The sequence below is a fragment of the Marmota monax genome, unplaced genomic scaffold (assembly GCF_021218885.2).
Source record: "Marmota monax isolate L192 unplaced genomic scaffold, Marmota_monax_Labrador192_F-V1.1 WCK01_AAM20220418_F8-fsc00167, whole genome shotgun sequence".
Classification (NCBI taxonomy): Eukaryota; Metazoa; Chordata; class Mammalia; order Rodentia; family Sciuridae; genus Marmota; species Marmota monax.
In genome coordinates, this window is record NW_026694116.1 from 2101436 (window position 1) to 2120353 (window position 18918).

General features: G+C 59.6%; 3 protein-coding genes across 4 annotated transcripts; 1 reads left to right on the top strand and 2 right to left on the bottom strand.

Moving 5' to 3' along the window:
* Lcn1 (lipocalin 1) lies at positions 1-4193 on the bottom strand. Its single transcript, XM_046465340.2, has 7 exons — positions 3587-4193; positions 3042-3178; positions 2565-2635; positions 1913-2023; positions 1019-1120; positions 805-831; positions 1-162 (listed from the first exon to the last, which is right to left on the bottom strand). Exons 1-6 carry the CDS (start codon positions 4118-4120, stop codon positions 806-808), a joined length of 981 nt encoding a protein of 326 aa, XP_046321296.1. The 5' UTR covers positions 4121-4193; the 3' UTR covers positions 1-162; position 805.
* Positions 4194-9260: 5067 nt separating this feature from the next.
* On the bottom strand, positions 9261-11721 carry Mrps2 (mitochondrial ribosomal protein S2). Its single transcript, XM_046465613.2, has 4 exons — positions 11656-11721; positions 11478-11582; positions 10843-10972; positions 9261-10311 (listed from the first exon to the last, which is right to left on the bottom strand). The coding sequence occupies exons 1-4, from the start codon at positions 11687-11689 to the stop codon at positions 9717-9719; spliced, it is 864 nt and encodes a 287-aa protein (XP_046321569.1). The 5' UTR covers positions 11690-11721; the 3' UTR covers positions 9261-9716.
* A 374-nt stretch (positions 11722-12095) lies between these two features.
* On the top strand, positions 12096-16939 carry Pierce1 (piercer of microtubule wall 1). Of its 2 annotated transcripts, none has more exons than XM_046465612.2 (3): positions 12096-12839; positions 13816-13894; positions 16600-16939. In XM_046465612.2, exons 1-3 carry the CDS (start codon positions 12712-12714, stop codon positions 16783-16785), a joined length of 393 nt encoding a protein of 130 aa, XP_046321568.1. In that variant the 5' UTR covers positions 12096-12711; the 3' UTR covers positions 16786-16939. The 2 variants fall into 2 exon arrangements, with proteins under 2 accessions (XP_046321568.1, XP_046321567.1); XM_046465611.2 differs by having other exon boundaries at positions 12119-12839; positions 16597-16939.
* The last annotated feature ends 1979 nt before the right edge of the window (positions 16940-18918 follow it).

Sequence of the window (18918 nt, forward strand, 5' to 3'; positions counted from 1 at the left end):
GACTGCTGAAGCTCTTTATGGAGAATCAGGAAGGTGGGGTGGATGAGGGGGAAGGGCAGTGGGGGGAGCCAGCTGGGCCCAGGTGGGCCACCCTCCATGTCCCCCAGGCCAGAGGTCCTGCTGGTGCCACCCGGGGATGCTGCAGAGCATGGTGTCCCTGCCCTGGGAACAAGAGGAGGTCAGTGAGCCCGGGGGGTGGGCCAAGGGAGGACTGCAGTAGTGGGGCTCCATCCGCGAGGCCAGAGCAGGTTGCCCAGAGCTTCTCTTCTGTGTGGGAGGAGGGACGGTGACTTCAGGCCATTGGAGGGCAGGGAAGGACAGGATGCTGTGTGGCTCTGGCTCCGCCCACACCTGGGCAGGGGACCTCGGGCAGTCTCTGACCTGTCAGCTCCCTACATCACACAGCACGAGGGACCAGGGATTCTGAAGTCCCCAGGCATGGCTGCCACACCTTCAAAGCAACTCATGGGGCACATGGTGTCACCACTGAGGGCCAGAGAGGTGCTGAGGGACTTCCCACCTTCTGGCAAGCACTCTGGGGGGTTGGGGGAGAGGGCCACGGTCTCCACCAGTGGCCCCACCCAGGAGCGGTCACCATGGCGGGTTCCCTCACTGCCCAGATGACATCCTAGAGAAACCTGAAGACAACACCCGAGGACTGGCCACGCCTGGGGCAGAGCACACCTGTCCAGCCAGGTGGTGGCTCTCCTGTCCACCTAGAAGCAGGGGTGGCGTCCCCTGAAGTCCCATCACTCCACCCCCAGGACTGGGAGGTCCTCCTAACCCCTGAAACTGGTCTCTTACCCTAATCACTCTCTGGAGAGCAGGCTTCTGTGGAAGAAAGAAAAACACGATTCAGAAGAGCCTGGGATTCCATCGGGACCCAGGGCCCCGCCCTCGGCCAGCACTTCCCACCACCCCTCAAAGGACAAAGCCAGGATCCATGCAGCTCGCTCTTGTAACCGTCCTTGGCTGGAGCTCCTGGGGCGGGGAGAGCCCTGCAGAGCCCTCTCCCTACCCCTTTGCTTGGGGATGAAGATGCTGTCTGCGTTGAGGCCTCTGGCTGCTGCGACCTGCTCAAACTCCTGCAGGGCATCTACGTTGACTTCAGGGTACCTGCCTGTAGGAGAGGCCAAGGGAGACAGGACTGTGGGGGCAGAGCTGGGAGCTGCTGGCATCTCCTTCCCAGCCTGGAGGACTGACCAGCGCAGTGCTGGGGAGGGAGACCTCAACGTGGAGGCTGGACCCAGAGGCCTGGGGCTGGGGCAGAGCCCAGATAGGAGAGGAGGACCAGGGGGTGTGAGCATCCACAGGGCGCCCAGGGCAGCCGACCCAGAAGGCCCAGAGCCGCTCTCCCTAAAGCCACCCAGCCTCTCCCGGGGCAGGACAGGGAGTGGCAGGACCAACTCTGCCCTGGAGGAGCGCCCCCAGGCTCAGGCACAGCCCTGCTGTCCACTGCTCTGTGTTCCCATGCACCTGGCTGTGGGGGAGCTGGGGGACGCCAGGCCTTGTCTTCAAGTCAGATTGGACTGACACCCAGTGTCTGCTCCGAGTTGGACTTCCCACGCAGGCTCCCCATCCACGTCCTTCCCTGACCCCTGCTGGACTCCCCACAGGTACCCACGGATGGCCCTGACAGGTTTCCCCAATGAGTCCTCGACTCATCCTGTGACATTCATGACACTGGTGGCCCTGCGCCCACAGCACCTCCTCCTTCCTGCGTTCCCATGCAGGGACGGGCCATCCCCAGTCCTGAGCTCTGAGGTGGGACTCGGGCTTCCTCTAGGAAACCCATCATCTGGACAAGGTTGCCAGGTCCTTGGATCCTGGTGGCTCCTCCTAGGGGAGGGGCAGGGGGCACAGGGAGAAAGGAGAGGGACCAAGGCTGGAGCCACCAGACACTGTGACTCACCCACAAGCTTTGCCATTCGGATCTGCTGCCCGTGCATGTCCCCCTCACAGTAGAGGATGTAGTGGTCCTCGTCCTGGGACTTAAGGACCTGCACCACATGCTTGCCCCCATCTGCAGAGGGACAGTGGAGGAGTTGGGGAGTGGCCCTGATCCTCCACTGAAGACCAGGATGGCTGACTCCAGCCCACAACACCCCTCAGTAACTCCCCCTCTCCCCTCCCAGGCTCCCTGACCTGGGTCCCCACCTAGCCTGGCCCCAGGCCTTGGGGCCACTTCCCAGGAACCCAACGCACCCAAGAGATGGCACATGTCAAGCTGGTGAGTCACAGGGAGGTCTGGGGCATGAGACTGGCAGAGGTTGGAGCTGGGGTAGCACAATCCACCCTCAACCCCAGCCAAGTACAGTCCTGGCCCTGACCAATGCCAGGGGTCAGCTGTGGCCAAAGAGGGAGCCCTGGGCAGAGACCCCCAGGCCTCATCCACCAGCCTCAGCAACACTGGGGTCGGGAGTTTGACTCTGTGGGGTGGAGGCTGGGTATGTAGTAGGGCCAGAAAGGAGAGCCTCAGGCCAAAGGCCACCCTGAGAAGCTGCCGGCTGGCCCCATGTGCCCATGGGTGGCCGGAGCTGCCCTGAACGGGCCCCAGCACTCACGGGCTGTGTATCTGCCCGGCTCGGCGGTCTTCTCTAGCACAGTGCTGATCTCGCGACACTGGCCTCCGATCCTGGAGGACAGAAGCTCCGTGGGCAAGGCCGCCCTGCTCAGGGCAGTCACGGGGCCTGGCCTGGCAGGAGGGCCGCAGACAGGCCCAGGAGCAGCAGGCCTCTCCACACAGGAAGTGAGGTGTGTTCACAGACGCTGAGCACCCTGAACTGGTCCAGGCACCAGTGGCCCTCTGTGTCCAACGAAGAGCCTTTGGGCCCACAGTGGCCAGAACTCTGTGTCCTCCGACCCCCTCACTGGCTGCCAGGGGATATCAGGCTGCCTGGGAGGAACCCCCTGGCAGAGTCGCCATAAGGCTCCAAGTGCTGGGTGCTGAGGGCCGAGTAGGCCCCCGGCATGGTGTGCACCCCACCCAGCCCTGCTGTCCTCCGTGGAAAGGGAGGACCATGCGGCCCGCAGATACTCACAGGACGGTGAAGGTGACTTCCAGGTGGCCCCCTGCCAGGGTCTTGATGGTCATGGGGGTCACAGACACAGACTCCAGCTTCTTCCAGGGAATCTCCTTGTCTGCTGCTGTGGCCTTCAGGTACCACGTGCCTGACGCCTGCAGAAGGCACCTGACCATCAGGGCTCAGGCCCACCTCCAGGGCCTCCCCTCCTCAGCTACCCTGGACTCTATGCTCCAAGGACCGGGGACCTGGAGCATCCTCTGCCCCTACCCCACCCGAGCTCACCCCCACTCCCACCAGGCCCCCGAGAGCCGGATCCCAGCTCCCACAGCTTGGCCAGGACCCAGGCGCTGGCTCCCAGGGCAGATGTGTCCCCTGCTTCCACCAGCCCTCTGCAGCCCCATCTGGCCCAGACCCCCCTGCGCCGTGTGATGTCTCCTTGGGGCAGGGGTTCAAGGCCTGGTGTCGATACGAGGGTCTCCTTCATGCGGGAGGGATGGGGTCTGCACCCAGCCATCTTGGCCCTCCCTGCCCCCGCAGCCCTCCGCCCATCTGAGCCTCACATCCTGGGTCTCCTCATCCCCGACTGGGAGCGTCTGGGCCCGCAGGGCAGCGAGGAGGCTGAGGCCCAGGGTCAGGAGCAGGGTCTTCATGCCGGGGTCTGTGCTCGCGGCTGCTGGGCGCGGGCTCTCTGGGCTGGAGTGGCTGTGCTGCTTCCTCACTCCCCGCCCTTTATACTGCTCGGGGCAGGCCCCCGGGGAACTTGGCACAGAGCACCCACCAGTCCTTTCCTGGCCACTGAGCGTGGCTGCTCTGCAGTGGAGCAGATGAAATGTCACTATTGTTGGAAGTTGCTGAGTAACAGTGTGTCCGTTCCCCAGGGCATCATCAGGACAGGGCCGCTGTCCAGGGGAGCCACTCGCACATTTCACCTGGCAGGAAATGAGCCGGATGGAGGGTGCAGCCCCCGTGTACAGAGCCCCGAGGGTGTGTGCGGTGGCAGCAGAACCCTGGGGCCCTCCCCTCATGGCATTCCCTGGCTGACACAGGGGGGACTCAGTGAGCCCTGGGCTCTGGTCTTGGTGACCTTCCCGCATCCACGACAGGTCACTTCACCTCAGATTCATCTTGCAAAAGGAGGGACCTTGGCCAGGCACAGTGGCCACCCCTGTAATCTCAGCTCCTGGGGAGGCTGAGGCAGGAGGCTGTCACCTTCAAGACCAGCCGAGGCAACTTAGCCAGACCCTGTCTCCAAAGAAAGAAAGGAGAAGGGCTGGTGATGTAGCCCAGTGGTAGAGCCCCTGGGTTCAGCCCTCAACCCTGAAGAGGAGCAAACCAAGCGGGACCTGCAGTGTGGACAGGAAGTCAGTGTGTTCACAGAAGCTGAGATCCCTGAGCACTGTGTGCACCAGGACCCGCTCCACGTCAGAACAGCCGTGGGTCAGACACACGCAGGCACAGCCACAGACCCAGGTCACAGTGGCAAGGACAGCACCAAGTCGGTCCTACAGGGTGATGTGACGCACACTCGGGGATCACGGAACAGCTGCGGAGGCCCGAGGAGTGGAGCCAGAGAAGGCCGGTGCTCCCTGGCCAGCTTCTGCCATCGACAGTGGGGTTTGGTTTGTCCTAGAGCTGAACCCTCGGGTCAGTGTCCAGGAGAGAGTCCAGGAACAGCCGCCACACCTGACCAGTGCTGAGGGGACCAGGCGCCCAGAGGTCCTCATCCGTGAGCTCCCTAGGGGGCAAACATGAGGACGCCCCTGGAACCCACGCTCTGCAGAACCTTCTGACCCCCAAATCTTCCTGCCTCCCGCCCACGCACGAGCACGCAGCCGGCAGTCCTAGGTGATGGGTGGTTCTGCAGAACTGGCCATCGTGTCTCTTTCCACGGTGTGGGCAGGGCTGTGGGGACACGGGGGGGTAGAAGGGGGACCACAGAGTGCAGCACCCATGGAGGTAAGCAGGTGGGCAGGAAGGAGAGGCCACAGGAGCTTCAGGGTGGACATCCAGGGCTCTTGCCCGTGTCCATCCCGCCACCTCCCAGGCGAGCCAGGCAAGGGGCCAAGTGGAGCTGGGCGTGAGCACAGCCCTCTGCCAACCCGGGGCTCGTTTTCCAAGGTCCACCGAGGTTCCAGCTTCACCGTCCAGTCGGTGTCCTGTCCCCACTGAGCGTCCTGTTTCCCGAGTGACCGCAGAGGGCTCCAGGAGCGGCCTGGGTTGGTGCAGTTAGGCCTGCCGGGCCCAGCTGGTCTCTCCATTATGCTCCCCTCCTCTGGGGCCCTCCAGAGCCCAGCACAGTCGCCTCCCAGGCCAGGAAGGGGGGAGCCAGCTTGACGCACAGCGTGGGGCGAGCACAGAGCCCCACGTGGTGCTGGGGGCAGCTGTGCCTTGGACAAGGGAAGGAGTGATACGGTGTCACCATCCAGCCTAGAGGGGCCTCTTGGGTCTGGCCTGTCACATCTGTCTGGCATGTCCCTATCACTGGTCCTGCTGCCTCCCTGTGGAGCGACAGCCATGTGGACAGCTCAGGTCTGGCGTCCCCACCACCGGGCTCCTCGTCCACCCAGGCCTGGGCTGGCAAAGCTGGCTGGACGGATGTACCCAGGAGTCACAGGAGGCTGAGGGGAGCGGACCTGCCTTGGCCACGAGAGCCCGGGTGCACCTGGAGGCCGGACGCCCTTGTGTGCAGAGGGGCTGCGTCCGGGGCACGGCTGTGTTTGCACTCAGGCTCTCTCTTCTCCGTTCCCTCCAAGGCCCTGGCCTATCCGAACAGCGATGCTTTGAGTGAGAGCTGACCTGTGTGGCCGTCACACAGGCAGGAACGTGCCTGCAGGCTCCTGGCCCAGTGTCCTCCCGAGCCGGCCGCCAGGTTGCTGCATGTGGAAGTGGCCTCTGGGGAAGCTTTGCCAGCCTCACCTCCAGGCCACGAGGCATCCCCACGGGCTCCTGCACACCCCCGGTCCAGAGGGCTGGTCCCCCGAGGGGAGGGGTCGGCGTCTGGTGGGCTCAGAGTGGGCAGGCAGAGAAGAGCCAGGCACAGCACCTCTGAGAACCACAGCAGCGGCTCTCTGGGGAAGAGCCCCTCGGAGGACCCCGAGCAGAGACAGGAAGCGCCCAGGTCCTGCGTGACCTCACAGCCTGCCCGACCCTGCACTCCAGCCCGGACCGCTGCACGGCCAGCTTGACTGCAGCGCGGGGAGAGCACAGAGCCCCTGTGGTGCTGGGGCGCCGTCTGTGGACAAGGGACGGAGCCATGCGGGTGTCTCTGGGCAGGGAGAAGCCAGGGGAGATGTGGGGCTCGGAGGGCCCCCCCGCCAGCCTCCGAGGCAGCGCCACTGCTGATTTCCAGCCAGGAGGAACAGGGACCTGGAAGGGCAACAGGATGTGTCCTGAAAACTGTAGCAACTGACCTTTCAAACACCACGGACAGAGCGCGCTTATCTCGCCCGCGTGAGTCCTCGCCCCCAAACAATTGTGTGGCGCTCTGGACCCGTGAAGGCCCGGCCTCGGGATCTGCGTCACGCTGGCTCTGGCCAGCTGGGCCCTTCTCAGGGAAGTGGGGCTCAGGCAGCTCCCGGCTCTCTGTACCCTGCAGGGCCACGTGCCTGTCTGTCCCGCGGGCTGGGCCCTCTGTGGGCAGGTGAGCAGCTGCTGGCTCAGAGCCCCCAGCACTGGCTGCCAGACAGGGGCCAGGCCACCCAGGGACTTCCGGGGGCAGCTCAAGGCCACCACCCTCCCTCCTGCAGGCCCCAGGGACCGGCTCCTTGCTCTCCTTGTGTTTTGCCTGGGGAAGGGCAGACGACACCTGAGGAGAAAGTGCCCCAGAACTGGAAGCTCAGCTGTGACCCCAGTGCAGCACTTGGGCTTGAACTCGGCTCAGCCCAGCAGCGGCCATTCTTCAGACCAGGCTGCCTTCGTTCTGGGCTATTTTCAAGTTCTCTCTTCTTCCTCTGCCTCTCTCAGGAGCAGACTCACTCCTGGGGCCCTCTGGTCACCTCCTCTGAGCAGTTCTGCTCCCATACGATGGCCCCCGTCACGCCCGTCCACCTCCAGCGGATCCGTCTGTGGCCCGAGTCCCTTTGCAGGGCTGTGCACCATCCGCCCAGTCCAGCTTCAGAACACTACCCCCATCCCTGAGCCCATCAGCACTCGGTTCCCAGTCCCACCCCAGCTGGAACCACGGATCTACTTGCCACCCCTACAGAATTCCTGTTCTGCACATTTCACGTGCACGGGATCGTGCAGTGTGTGGCTTGCTGACTGGCTTCCTTCCACGCCTGCGGGGTCTCCAGGCTCGTCTGAGGTTCCGCCACATCCATTGTCATCTCGTCTCAGTTGACAGACACCTAGGTTATTGCCACTTTGGGGCCAATGTGAATACACTGCTGTGAACACTGGTGTCCAGTGTCATGTGGACACACGCTTGCCGCCATCTTGGAGACTGCCTAGGCGTGGACTTGCTGGATCATGTAGTGGCTCTATGGTGACATGCTTAGAGAACTGCCAGAGTGGTTTTCACTCTACTTCCACTCCCTCCAGCAAATGTGAGGCTCTCAGTGTCCACATCCTGGACAGCACTGCTGCTGCCCACTGTTTCCACCCGTATGAATGTTTTGATCCATTTGTCAAAGTTTGGGCTGGGGTTGTGGCTCAGTGGTGCGAGGCCCTGGGTTCGAGCCTCAGCACCACATAAATATAAAAAAATAAAGGTATTGTGTCCGACTACAACTAAAAGATAAATATTAAAAAAAATTGTAAAAAGAAAAACTTAACTAGGGGATTCTCCTAGCACTGAGTTGAAACAATGTTGCCCATCTGCGGTGTTACTCTGGAGCAAGAGGAATTCTTGGTGCTGCCATCTCTGCTAACCCCAGGACACACCCGTCCGTGTTGCAAAGTGGACCTGAGCCCCATGGGGCACTCCCGGAGGGTGAGGATGACTGGGAGCCACAGTGAGGGCACAGGCAGGGGCCATTGAATATCTGCTGAACGTGTGAGTGGGTGGATGACCGCGAGGATGGATGGGGACGGGCGGAGGGGCAGGCCCCTGAGGAACGGGTGAGGGAGTGGAGCCCCAGGATCCCAGCACAGGCTGAGCTGTCATGCAAGGTGCTGTTGTCCTGGGCCTTCCTCGCTCCTCAGATTACGCTGAAATCTCCTGGGACCTGGCAGCAGGAGGGGCCACCTGAGGAGGGATGGTGGCAAGTGGTTCTATTTTGGGGGCAGCAAGAGTCATTTCTTAGGCTCCCTCTCCTGCTCCAGGAAATCAGGCTGAGATGCCACCAGCTGCCCGGTGCACAGGCCCCAGGGGCAAGATCCCATTGTCACAGACAGAAGAGCACTGCAACCTGCCACAGGGAGCCTGATAAGGACACAGAAAGAGCTGCGAGGCAGATCCTACCCACCCAGCCTCAGTGGAGGCCACAGCCCCAGCCTCCTGGGAGCTAGCCTGGATCCAGGTGCCCAGAGACTGACATCAACTGTGTGTAGCTGTGGCGGTGGTGGGGAGTACAGTCACACAGCCAGTGACAACTAGTGCAGCCCCGGGCTCAGGGTCTCCCTGCTCTGCCCCTGCTGTCAGCCCAGGCCCACTCACAGATAGTTCTTCCTGATACTGTCAAGCATCTGCAGAAGGAACGTGCCCAGGTGGGGATCACTGGGAATGCCAAGCCAGGCCCAGGGCCCTGCCCCGAAGCCTTCTCAGCCTGACCCCATCTGCCTCTGGTCATCTCCCAGGTTGGCATGTGGCAGATCCCCAAGGTTATGTGACCCCTGAACACTCCCTCCACACCTAAGAACTCTGCCAGGTCCTGGGTCTGGGGGCTCCAGCTCCTTCCCCACAATGCCAGCTGGTTGGTCTTGGTTCTGCCTGGGTCCGGAAGAGGCCACATCTAATGGGGCATTTCAGGCTCAGGGAGAGGGCTGGGGGAGTCACTGTCCCCTCAGCCCCTCCCTCACCCAGGCCCTCTGGAGCCCCATTGGCTCCCATCACCTGAGGGCAGCGCCTGGGCTCTTCCTGAGCAGCCCCACCATCACAGCTGCTGTCCTCAACACCCACCTCAAGTGGCTGGGCTCAGTGGTGTCAGCTGTCCACTGAGTGTCCCCTTCTGCTGGGGCCACCCTGTCCACCCTGTTCCTGGTATCCCCAGACCTGGAAACACAGCAGCTCCCAGCACAAGCTCCTGCCTGTCCTCATAGGCCCGGGTCCAGTAGAGACCTGCGCTCCGAGTCACGTTCTGCTCAAACATAACTTTATTTTTGCTGCCAGCTGCTATGCTCAGCCTGTCCCAGGCAGAACTTCCCAGGGACTTGTGCCACATCACAGTGCAAAATGGCCCCTGAAGCCAGGCTGCCAGGGAAAGCAGCCCACCAGGGGGATTCTGATTGAGAACTGAACTGGTATCTGAACCTTCCTGACACCCCGTGTCAAGGTGGAAGCCAGGACTTCTCAGGGGCCAGGGAGAACCTGGTTTTCCAGCAGTCAAGGTATCAGCTTCAGGTCCTAACCAGGCCACTGGGGACATGCGGTTTGCCCTGCATGTCTGCCCCACGAAGATGCAGCCAAGTCTCAGCCCGGGGATGGTTGGGGCTATTGAGTGCTGTTACTAACAAGAGCCTAGGACGGAGAATGCAAGGGACTTCCAGCTCAGACCAGGTCTCATGGTAACTTGGGACGAGGATCGTGGCCTGTCACAGGGAATGGCTCACATCCACTCTGGGAGGAGAGTCAGCTGCCCCGTGGCCCTCTGCCCGCTTGGGGCTCTGCAATCGATGCAGGGCCTCTACCTGCCGCCGTTTCTCCTTGGCCCGGGTAATGACGGTGCGGAAGAGCCTGCAGAAGAGCTGGACAGACGGTGGGGAGTCGTCGTTGCCAGGCACGGGGTAGGTGATAAGGCAGGGGTTGCAGTTGGTGTCGACAACACCGACTGTGGGGATGTTCATCTTGGCTGCGTCCCTTACAGCCACGTGGGGCTCGAAGACGTTGTTGAGTGTGTGCAGGAAGATGATGAGGTCAGGCAGGCGGACCGTGGGGCCGAAGAGGAGCGGGGCATTGGTCAGCAGGCCACCCTTGAAGTAGCGGGTGTGGGCATACTCGCCGCAGTCCCGGGCTGTGTTCTCGATCAGGTGTGTGAACTGCCGGTTGCGGCTCACGAACAGAATGATGCCCTTTCGGTAGGCCACGTGGGCAGTAAAATTCAAGGCTAGCTGGAGGTGCGAAGCTGTCTGTTCCAGGTCGATGATGTCCTGGTCCAGGCGGCTCCCGAAGATGTAGGGCTCCATAAACCTGCCACAGACCCCATCAATGGTCAAAGGTCAACCCTGCGCTCCTGCCTGGGCACCTGGGCTGGGAGGCACAAACCGCATCTACTTCCCTTGTGGAACTCTGTCCAATGATTGACAGGTCGGGGCTCAGGGCTGCAGAGGCCCCTCAGGAGCCTCGGCATGTTACTACCAATCCCACCCTCCGCCTCTTTCCACACGGAGCTGGGTAGGATGGACCCAAGTGAAGGTTTGGATGTTCTATAGTCAAACATCTGACCAGTTCCTGCTCATCTCCACAGCCTTGGAGGCCCTGCTCCATCCAACACTGGCTGGAGGCCCTTAACCTCCCTGGCCTACCTTGGAACCTGAGAGCCTTCACCAGCCAGCAGGACTGACCCAAGGTTGCAGGCTCCCTCCAAGACACACAGGAAAGTTTAAGTGCCCTCAGGGGGCTTGGGGAATCCCACCAGTAGCAGCCAGGCCCCAGTCCAGGTCAGGATGGCCCTGGGCCCTCCTGGGAACCACCGACACCCTGGCCAGGCGCTTCAGCTACCTGTGCCGACAGCCAGCTTTGTGTCCCAGGTGCACGCGGGCATCGAAGAGGCTTTTCACTGAAAACAGCTCCTTGACGTTGAAGAAGTCAGAGTGTCTGAGGGGCTCCTCCAGGATCTTGCGGTGGGTCTCTAGGGCAGGGAGGGCAGGAAGCTGTGGTTTCCCACTGAGGATTGAACTCAGCAACCAGGGTTCCCTGAGTGGAGGCCACAGGGCTGGGGGGTTCTGGGAGAAGCCCAGCAGCCAAGATGCACCAAGCCCCAGGAGAGACCCCAGGAAGCCATAGTGGCCTTCACAGCAAACAGAGCTGGACCCAGGTTCTGAAGGAGACCCAGCTTGTGGGTAAGCCGGGTCACTACCATCCCGTGTCTGGGGTCCCTGTGGCCCTCCCAGCCACCAGACCTGGCAGACAGACTCAGGTCCGTCGCCAGAAATTCCCCTGCATGAGCCCAGCAAGGCGGACGGCCTGGTGCCCAGGGGTCCCCGGGCCACGTGACCAGCGCAGGCTCCGAGCCTCAGGCCGCTCCCTCCGTCCGGCCAGCGGTGGTCGCGCGCGGCTGCAGGAGCGGCTGGAGCCAGCGCGAGCCGCAGGGCGCCACGCCTCCGCGCCTCCCGCCGCCCTCCGGGGCTCGTTACCGCTGTCCTCGGGCTCGCTGGCCGCGGGGGCCGGGATGCCCGCGAGCGTCCTGCCGGGGCCGGCCGTCTGCAGCCATCCGGGCCAGCGCCTGCCGGGCCGCGCACCTGCGGAGAGAGAGCCTGCTGACGCGGCGCCCTCAAGCCCCAAGCCCGGTCCCCGCCGGGCGCGGCCACTCACCCGCGCGGAGCAATCGGGGCAGCGCGGACGCCATGGCGGCGAGCTCGTGGGCGGACGAGCGGACGGGCGGACGGCGCGCCTCCCTCGCCGCGCGGGGCCGCAGCGCCACCTGGAGGCCGGGAGGACCCGCCACCGCCCGCCCGCAGACAGACCTCTGGGAGGCGCGCTGCCCCGAGTCCCAGCGGAGGCCGAGTCTGCGCGGGCGTGCTTGGCGGGGTGGGGAGCAGGGTGGCGTGGGGGTTCCTGCGCCCCCACCCCTGTGGATAAGGCGTAGGGAACCGGTCCCTGGCCCTGCTGCTCGACCCCTCCCTGCAAAAGTGCAGGGCAGAGGACTGGGGTGCAGCTCAGTGGAAGAACTTGCCTAGCGTGCATAAGCACGGGGTTCACCCTCAAAAAAAAAAAAAAGGTAACAGTGCAGGCCGATGAGGCCCACATCTCTCGTGGGACCCTTTGGGCGATGCGGACCCTCAACCTCTGCTCCAAGTCCAGAGCAACCTCTTGTTCTCCAAGATCGTGTTTAATATTTAAACAATATGTGATTCTGTGAACTTAGAAAAGTCTTGGGTCTAAGTTTGGGTAGTTGGGGCGCGGGCTCACCGGATTACCCGGGTCAAGGAGCACCCCTGGTGTGTACAGTAAGCACCAAATTGTTGCTTGCCACGTGAGCGTTCAGCACTCAGACCCCATCAATTTGCTGGTGAAGTCCCAGGGCCTGTGGTTTCATCCAAAGCGCTTGCTGCTGCATTTGGGGAGAATACCGCGATGCTCCGGAGAGTCCCAGGAAGACACCCAGAGCCCTGCCCCCGCAGCGGGCTGAAGGCTTAGGGCGTCTCTGAGGACGGTCCGAGCGGGATTCCTCTCCGTCGTGGATCCGTCCGGTCCTCGATCATTCGCCCAGGGAACGTTCTAGACCTGCCTGCCCAGGGGCCATGGCTCTTCCTGCGGCGCTTTTAAGAACTGGACGTCCGGGTCAGGTGACACCGTCGCCTAGCAACAGGACGCTGCACCCGCAGCCTGGGCTTCTCCTGCCCAAAGCCGGTTTCTGCTAGAGGCCAAATGTCGGAGTGCGCAGAGCCCGCTGAGCCGAAGGCCGCGACGCCCCCGGAGAAGACCAGCGACTACTATCGCGTGAGCCCCCACCTGCCGGTCAGGTTCAACAACCCGGGGTGGTTTCGCGGCTACGGGTAAGGAAGCAGGGCTGGTCCGGGTCCTCCGTACAGGCACAGGGAGAGGCCCTGCCTCGGATGCACGTGCGGTGCCACAGCTGGTTCTGGGGCTGCGCTCAGGTAGTCCTGGATGAGAAACCCCCTCCCCAAAGACCCTCAACTTCCTGCTACGGAAGTCAAAAGGAGCCTGAGCTCGGCCTGAGCCTGCTATCATTACCAGCAGTGAGCTCCTCAAACTCCCCAACCACCGGTCAGTACGGTGGGGGGTTGTGGGGGATTGTGGAGACCCTGTGGAAAGAAAAAACTCATTCTGGTTCCAGTTCCACAGTCTTGTGCCCCGGGGTCTCCTCTCCTCCCCTCCTGCAACTGTAAGATGTCAGCTCTGCTGTGGGGACTGTCCCGGGGCCCTGAGGCTCAAGGACATAACTGGAATCTGAATTGCTGCAGGGGAGGTGAGGCACCCTCTGCCCCCACAGTTTCCTGTGCCCCATTCTCGGTGGAGACCACTGCCACCTAGAGACAACTCTCCCAGGCCTCTAGTGTGGAGTTCACTGCAGCCTACAGTAGGCAGGTGGTGTTCCCTGGCCACGTTCCTTCTTCTGCACCTGGGCATCTTGAGAGTGGACCTGCAGCCAGGGACCCCCGGGAGGCAGGGTCTGATGCTGACCTGTGGCTCCCAGCAGGGTAACGAACCTACCCAACCAGTAACAGTTCTACCAAGGTCTACCAGGGTTGAGGACTGGCACTTGCTGGTGGAGTGCTCTTTAGGAGTTGGAAGGAGTAGGGATTGTGGCCAGCAGAGGAGGTCAGAGAGGCAGGCCTATCAGGGCTTCAGCCCTGTGTGTGATGGGGGCCAGTGTTCATGCTGTGTTACTGGCCGGGGCACACTGCTCTCCTTGGGGGCATTGCCAACAAAGCTCTATCAGGCAAATCCTGTAGGGCTGTGGCGTGGGCAGACTTTGAATGAACCAGGGGAACCATATCTGCTCTGCAGGGCCAAGGAGGTGGTCTCCCTGTACAGGACCAGTAACCAGGCTTACGGGAGCAGAGCACCCACTGTGCATGAGATGCCGGTAAGTGGGAAGCAAGTGGCATTTGGGGATGTGTCTATAAGAGGACCAGCCTTCGAAAAGGCAGCACATCGTGAGGGTGAGGGGTAGAGGTGGGGGACCCCGAGGCATCTCAGACCATGTTGGAGCAGGGAGGAATAGAAAGAGGTGAGTGGATGGACTCACGAGAAAAATGTCTTCAAAAACGGGAGGAGTGCAGGGTGTGCTTCTTCATTGTCCTTGTCCCTGTGGATAAAACCACGCCTGCAGGTGCCATCACAGGTGCACACAGCCATTTCCCCTAGGCGGTCAGTTCTGAGGCAGGTGGCTGAAGAACTCCTTTCTCTCTGGTCTTAAACCTTGTGTGAAGCCCTCACCTGTGACCGAGAGGCAGCACTGGCCAAGAGCCGTGGCTGCAGGAACTGGGTGCGTGGGCAGGCACAGGGTGGTGCCTCTCTGGGAACTGCCAGCCGGGCCTGTGTAGCACCCTGCATCCCCAGGTCACCAGGGCCACTGTTTGGGGTGAGAATGTCATGGGGCCCCATCCCCATGGTGTTAGAAGGCCTGGGAGTCACTGCTTTAGTGGCGGTGTGAGTAACAGAACTCTTGGGAGAATATCATCTGCCAAAAAGGTTTCTGGGACACTTAGGAGTCACCCTCCCAGAATCAAGGACTCTGATGTTCCCCTGGGGCTCAGTCATTTTGATGAAAAAGAGACACATTCAAGGGGGTCCAGATGTTTCAACTTAAAAAAAAATGCTATTTAAAAAAATGCTCCTCTGGTAAATTGTGTGAGTTCTGCGTCTACCGGTGCCACCCGGCCACGGGTTATGGAGCACCAGGGGATCAGAGACAAGTTTCTGCTTTTTGTGGTGCTGGGGATCCAACCCAGGGCCTTGGGCATGCAAGGCAAGGACTCTACCAGCTGGGCTGTGTCCCAGCCCCCAGGGTGAGTTTTGAGGGAGGTCTTCCCACTTCTCCACACCTTCTTGACAAAATGTGGAGGCTGGACTCCTTGAGCAGCTGGTGTTCACCTTCCTTGTCGGGGCAGAAATGAAGGTGCTTCCATCTTTCTAAACTGCAGGGAAGGTATTTATTGTGACAGGGATGGTGGATACGTGTGTCACACCCACAGAAGGGTCTGGAGAGGGAGCCTGAGGTACACTGCGGACTTTGGTTGATGACAAAGTATCAATTCTGGCTCACTCTACAGATGTGCCACATTGAGATCCTGTTCCCAGGTTAGCTGTGCTTTGCCGTGGCCAACATGACCTGCAGGACAACTTAGAGGAACAAAAGTTGATTTTAGCTCATGGTTTCAGAGGTTCGGTCCATGGTTGGCCAGCTCCATGGCTCTGGGCCTGAGACAGAAAATCATGGTGGAAGGAAGTGCCAAAGGAGAGCTGGTCGGCTCACGGCAGCCGGGAAGCAGAGAGGAGCCAGGAGAAAACACAGTTCCTAGGGACCCACCCCAGCGACCTATTTCCTGTCACCTCACCCCATTCCCACCTGGAAGTGCATTCAATCTATGAATCCATGGAATGGATTAATCCACTAGGTCACAGCTCTCATGATCCCAGAATGTCACCGTGGAACATCCCTGCATTGTCTAACGTGAACTTTTGGGGGAACCTTGTGTCCAACTCATAGCAAGGGGGAACTGTGTGTACTGGTGGGAGGCAATTTGGCAGCTCCCTGTAGTTTCAGCTCAGCTTTCTGGAGATCTAAATCTTCTCTTTTAAAGTCTTTTAAAAATGTACAGAAGCTTCTTGCACTTGCTTCCTGCCAAGGAGTCAAAACATGGACGGTGAAGGATGGTCACCTATCTAGGGTATGACACCGAGTGGAGAGGTCTCAGGGCCACCGGATGATGCCATCCTGCCCCTGGGCAAGAGCTCAGTGCACCGTGGCCTTGGTGGGCGCCCCTCCCACCTGGTGGTTGGGGGTGTGGGCACTGGACAGTTTTAGAGCTCTGCAGATGGTTTTGATTCAGTTTGTGTGAATTCCCCAGAATCCATGTGTTAAAGGATGGTCGCAGGTGCACTGCTGGAGAGGGCAGAACCGTCAGGAGGTGGGGCCCTACCGGAGACCTTCAGATCCCTGGAGGGGGGCCTCTGAAAATGGTCCCCTCTCCTGCTTCCTGGCTCCTGATGTGAGCAGCTTGTTCCGCCCATGCTCCTGACCATCAACATCCTGCACCCCCACCAGAGGCCCAAAGCAATGGGTCTGCCTCGTCATGGACTGGAATTCCAGAAAAGTGAGCTGGAATAATCCTTTTCTCTTTCTAAGTTAATCATCTCATGTATTTTGTTAGTACATCACAAAACCGACCAATACACCTACTGACAGACATTATTTTATTCCACAGAACACTGAGGCTCAGAGAGGCCCAGTAACTTGTGCAGCACAGCACAGTTGGGCAAAGCTGACCCGAGGGCCAATCCAGACTTTTTAATGCTCATAGTCACACACAGGTGTGAAAATACCTCAGTGAGGTGGCCCCATATCTTATTCTTCCTTCTAGGTGATGGTGAAAGAAATCTCAGATAACAAGTGCCCCAGACACCAGGCATAAATCACGGGGCTCAGAGCCCCACCTTGGCCTCTCAGCTTCTGAGGGATGGAGATGGCATTTTTCTTTCAAATTCTTCTTCCAGAATTACCTGCCTGCCTGCTCTGGAGGACAACTGGGGGCATTAATCCTCACGTTCTCTTCTCTCTCCCAGAAGGTATTTTATCCATGTTCCACTAAGTTCTCCAGACACATTTTAGCGAGTGAGAAGTTCCAGCACAGTGCTTTCAACGTCTGCATGGAGAAGAGCCTGGTGACGGGCCCCGACAACTACATCACCCACTGCGACCGGCTCAACTTCCACCCCAGTTACAATGTTAGGAAGCCGTCCATCTGTGACTGAGGGGGCCCAATGCCCCTGCCTTCCCATCTGGCCGCTGCCCCCTGGAGCATGGTGCTCCCTGATCTTTGACAGTTTGCCCAACTATGAAGGTGCAGATTTCACTGTTTTCTCTGAAAATATTTTTCCTTTCTGGAATAGAAAAATGTGCAATAGGCTTGGTGCTGTTTTTTTCTATTTTACGTCTAAACACACACAGAAAAACTGTATGTCTTGGCTTCCCATGAAAATGCTGCCCCGGCCTGTTTCCAACTCTTCTGACGTCTGTGATGAAGGTGCAGGCTGCGGGTGTCCTGGGGCCCTATCTGTCTTGAAGGCTGGGAAGGCTTGGGCAGCCCACTGGTGTCTTCTGGGGCGGGGCAGCAGGGGGCACCATTACACACATTACCAGCTGGGCCCCCACGGCATGGCCCTGGGGAGCGTGGGCTGGCCCTCCCTGGGTGTGGCGTAGACGGGACCAGGGCTCAAGAAGAGCAGCACCTCTTTAGCAGAGCTCAAGAGGGTATCACTGGGATCTGTTCAAGGTGAACATCCTGAAGCCATAAATCAGGACCAGGGTGGGCCACCCTCAGTCTTTGGGTGACAGGGTTCTCTGTATTCATTTAAAAATTTCAATAAAAAGTGAAGGCAGTTGGGGAATAACCAGTATTTTCCTTAGGTAGGGGAAATAACTACATTAATCTTTATAACTCTGTAGTCCCAAATCAGTGTTTACCATGGCCATAAGGTCTGCAATAAGAAAAACATTTGTTTTTTCTTTCTGCAACAGGATAGGTCTTTCACACATAGTTTTACTTCCTTCGTAAGAGTAAGGTGTGCTCATGACAGGGAATTTGGAAAATACGGGATCTAAAGACAACGACACTGTCACATGCCATCCATAATAGCTTCTTCACAGCACCGTTTGCCCACAGAGATTCTCTTCCTTTGTAAGTAAGGAAGAAACTGAACCTTACAGCTGGCTGTTTCTTCAGAATGAACTTATCATTATTAAAACACAAAAGGGAGCATCCGGCAGCATCTGAACGTCCAGTAGGGAATGGAAGTGGTTTCCAGGGAAAATCAATGTGGTCAGTAGAAAAGACAGGCAGCCGTGCCTGAAGCCGGGTCTGAGCTGGAAAACCCACAGTTCAGTGTCAAACCGAAAGTATGTTTTACAGTCCTTAAAAATGCCCCAATGCCAAGAACCCTTCTGAGTTTGGCCTCCACTGAAGTAAAAAGGTGAGGCTGCTCGGCCTCGCCAGCCAGGTTTCTAACTTGTTGGCAGGGACCGAACCCGGCTTCCTGGCGATTCCAAGGAGCAGGCTGGCAAGTCCAGGTGCCGTGAAGCTTTGGGAGCACCCGCCTGCTGCCACAGCACAGCTGTCCAGGAAAACAGGCCGCTGGGGAAGCCACACCCCCGATTCCAGGCTGAGGGCAACGTGGGGGCCTGGGCTGGGGTTAGGAGTCTGCGAATGATGTGTGGTCGTCCAGGTCTGAGCTCACCTGCAAGCTTCATGGATTTGACTGTGGCATCACAGCTGGGCACAGAAATGCTTCACAGGCTGTGCCCAATGAGTGTGGCTTGTTAACAGCTGCTGTATGAACGCAAAGTTGGACTCCACACATTATTCTAAATAACTGCCTGAAAAGAATAAAGCCCCAGATAATTCCAATCTAACTCACATTTTGTCTTAGTCTGTTTTCTGTTGCTTTAACAAAATGCCTGATTCTGGGAGACTTATAAAGAATAGAGGTTTACTTGACTCATAGTTTTAGAGGTTTATGTCCAGTGTGTGAAAACAAGTGAGCCTGTGGGAACAGAATCACTGTCACCTGATTCTGAGGGGCCTGAGTGGTTGCTGAAGGCGTAAACAGGAGGTTAGGAGGCGAGTTCCATCATCTCAGGAGCAACACGGGAGCCCACACGAGGAGCCAGAGGACGCCTGCACAGCTCACCCACGCTCCTCCATCGTCAGGGCCATCTACCAGCATGCAGACAAGCCACTCCCCCTGGTGACCACAAAGCCTGGCCCCAGAGGCAGCAGGGAGCAGCTGAGCAGGAGGCCTGAGTATGGCAGCAGGAGTGACCATGGAGGATGGGGTTCTGGAGCGTGCTCCCCAGCACATGCGTGGCCTGCTGCGCCGAGCACCAGT

Coding starts and splice junctions, on each gene's coding strand:
- Lcn1 (XM_046465340.2), bottom strand. CDS start 4,120: ATGCGGGAAGGTCACCAAGACCAGAGCCCAGGGCTCACTGAGTCCCCC. Junction 3,179..3,586: donor GGGATGAGGAGACCCAGGAT/GTGAGGCTCAGA, acceptor TGCCTTCTGCAG/GCGTCAGGCACGTGGTACCT. Junction 832..1,018: donor CTTCATCCCCAAGCAAAGGG/GTAGGGAGAGGG, acceptor TTTCTTCCACAG/AAGCCTGCTCTCCAGAGAGT.
- Mrps2 (XM_046465613.2), bottom strand. CDS start 11,689: ATGGCGTCCGCGCTGCCCCGATTGCTCCGCGCGG. Junction 11,583..11,655: donor GCCCCGATTGCTCCGCGCGG/GTGAGTGGCCGC, acceptor CTCTCTCCGCAG/GTGCGCGGCCCGGCAGGCGC. Junction 10,973..11,477: donor CAGCGAGCCCGAGGACAGCG/GTAACGAGCCCC, acceptor TCCCTGCCCTAG/AGACCCACCGCAAGATCCTG.
- Pierce1 (XM_046465611.2), top strand. CDS start 12,712: ATGTCGGAGTGCGCAGAGCCCGCTGAGCCGAAGGCCGCGACGCCCCCG. Junction 12,840..13,815: donor GGGTGGTTTCGCGGCTACGG/GTAAGGAAGCAG, acceptor TCTGCTCTGCAG/GGCCAAGGAGGTGGTCTCCC. Junction 13,895..16,596: donor CCACTGTGCATGAGATGCCG/GTAAGTGGGAAG, acceptor TCTCTCTCCCAG/AAGGTATTTTATCCATGTTC.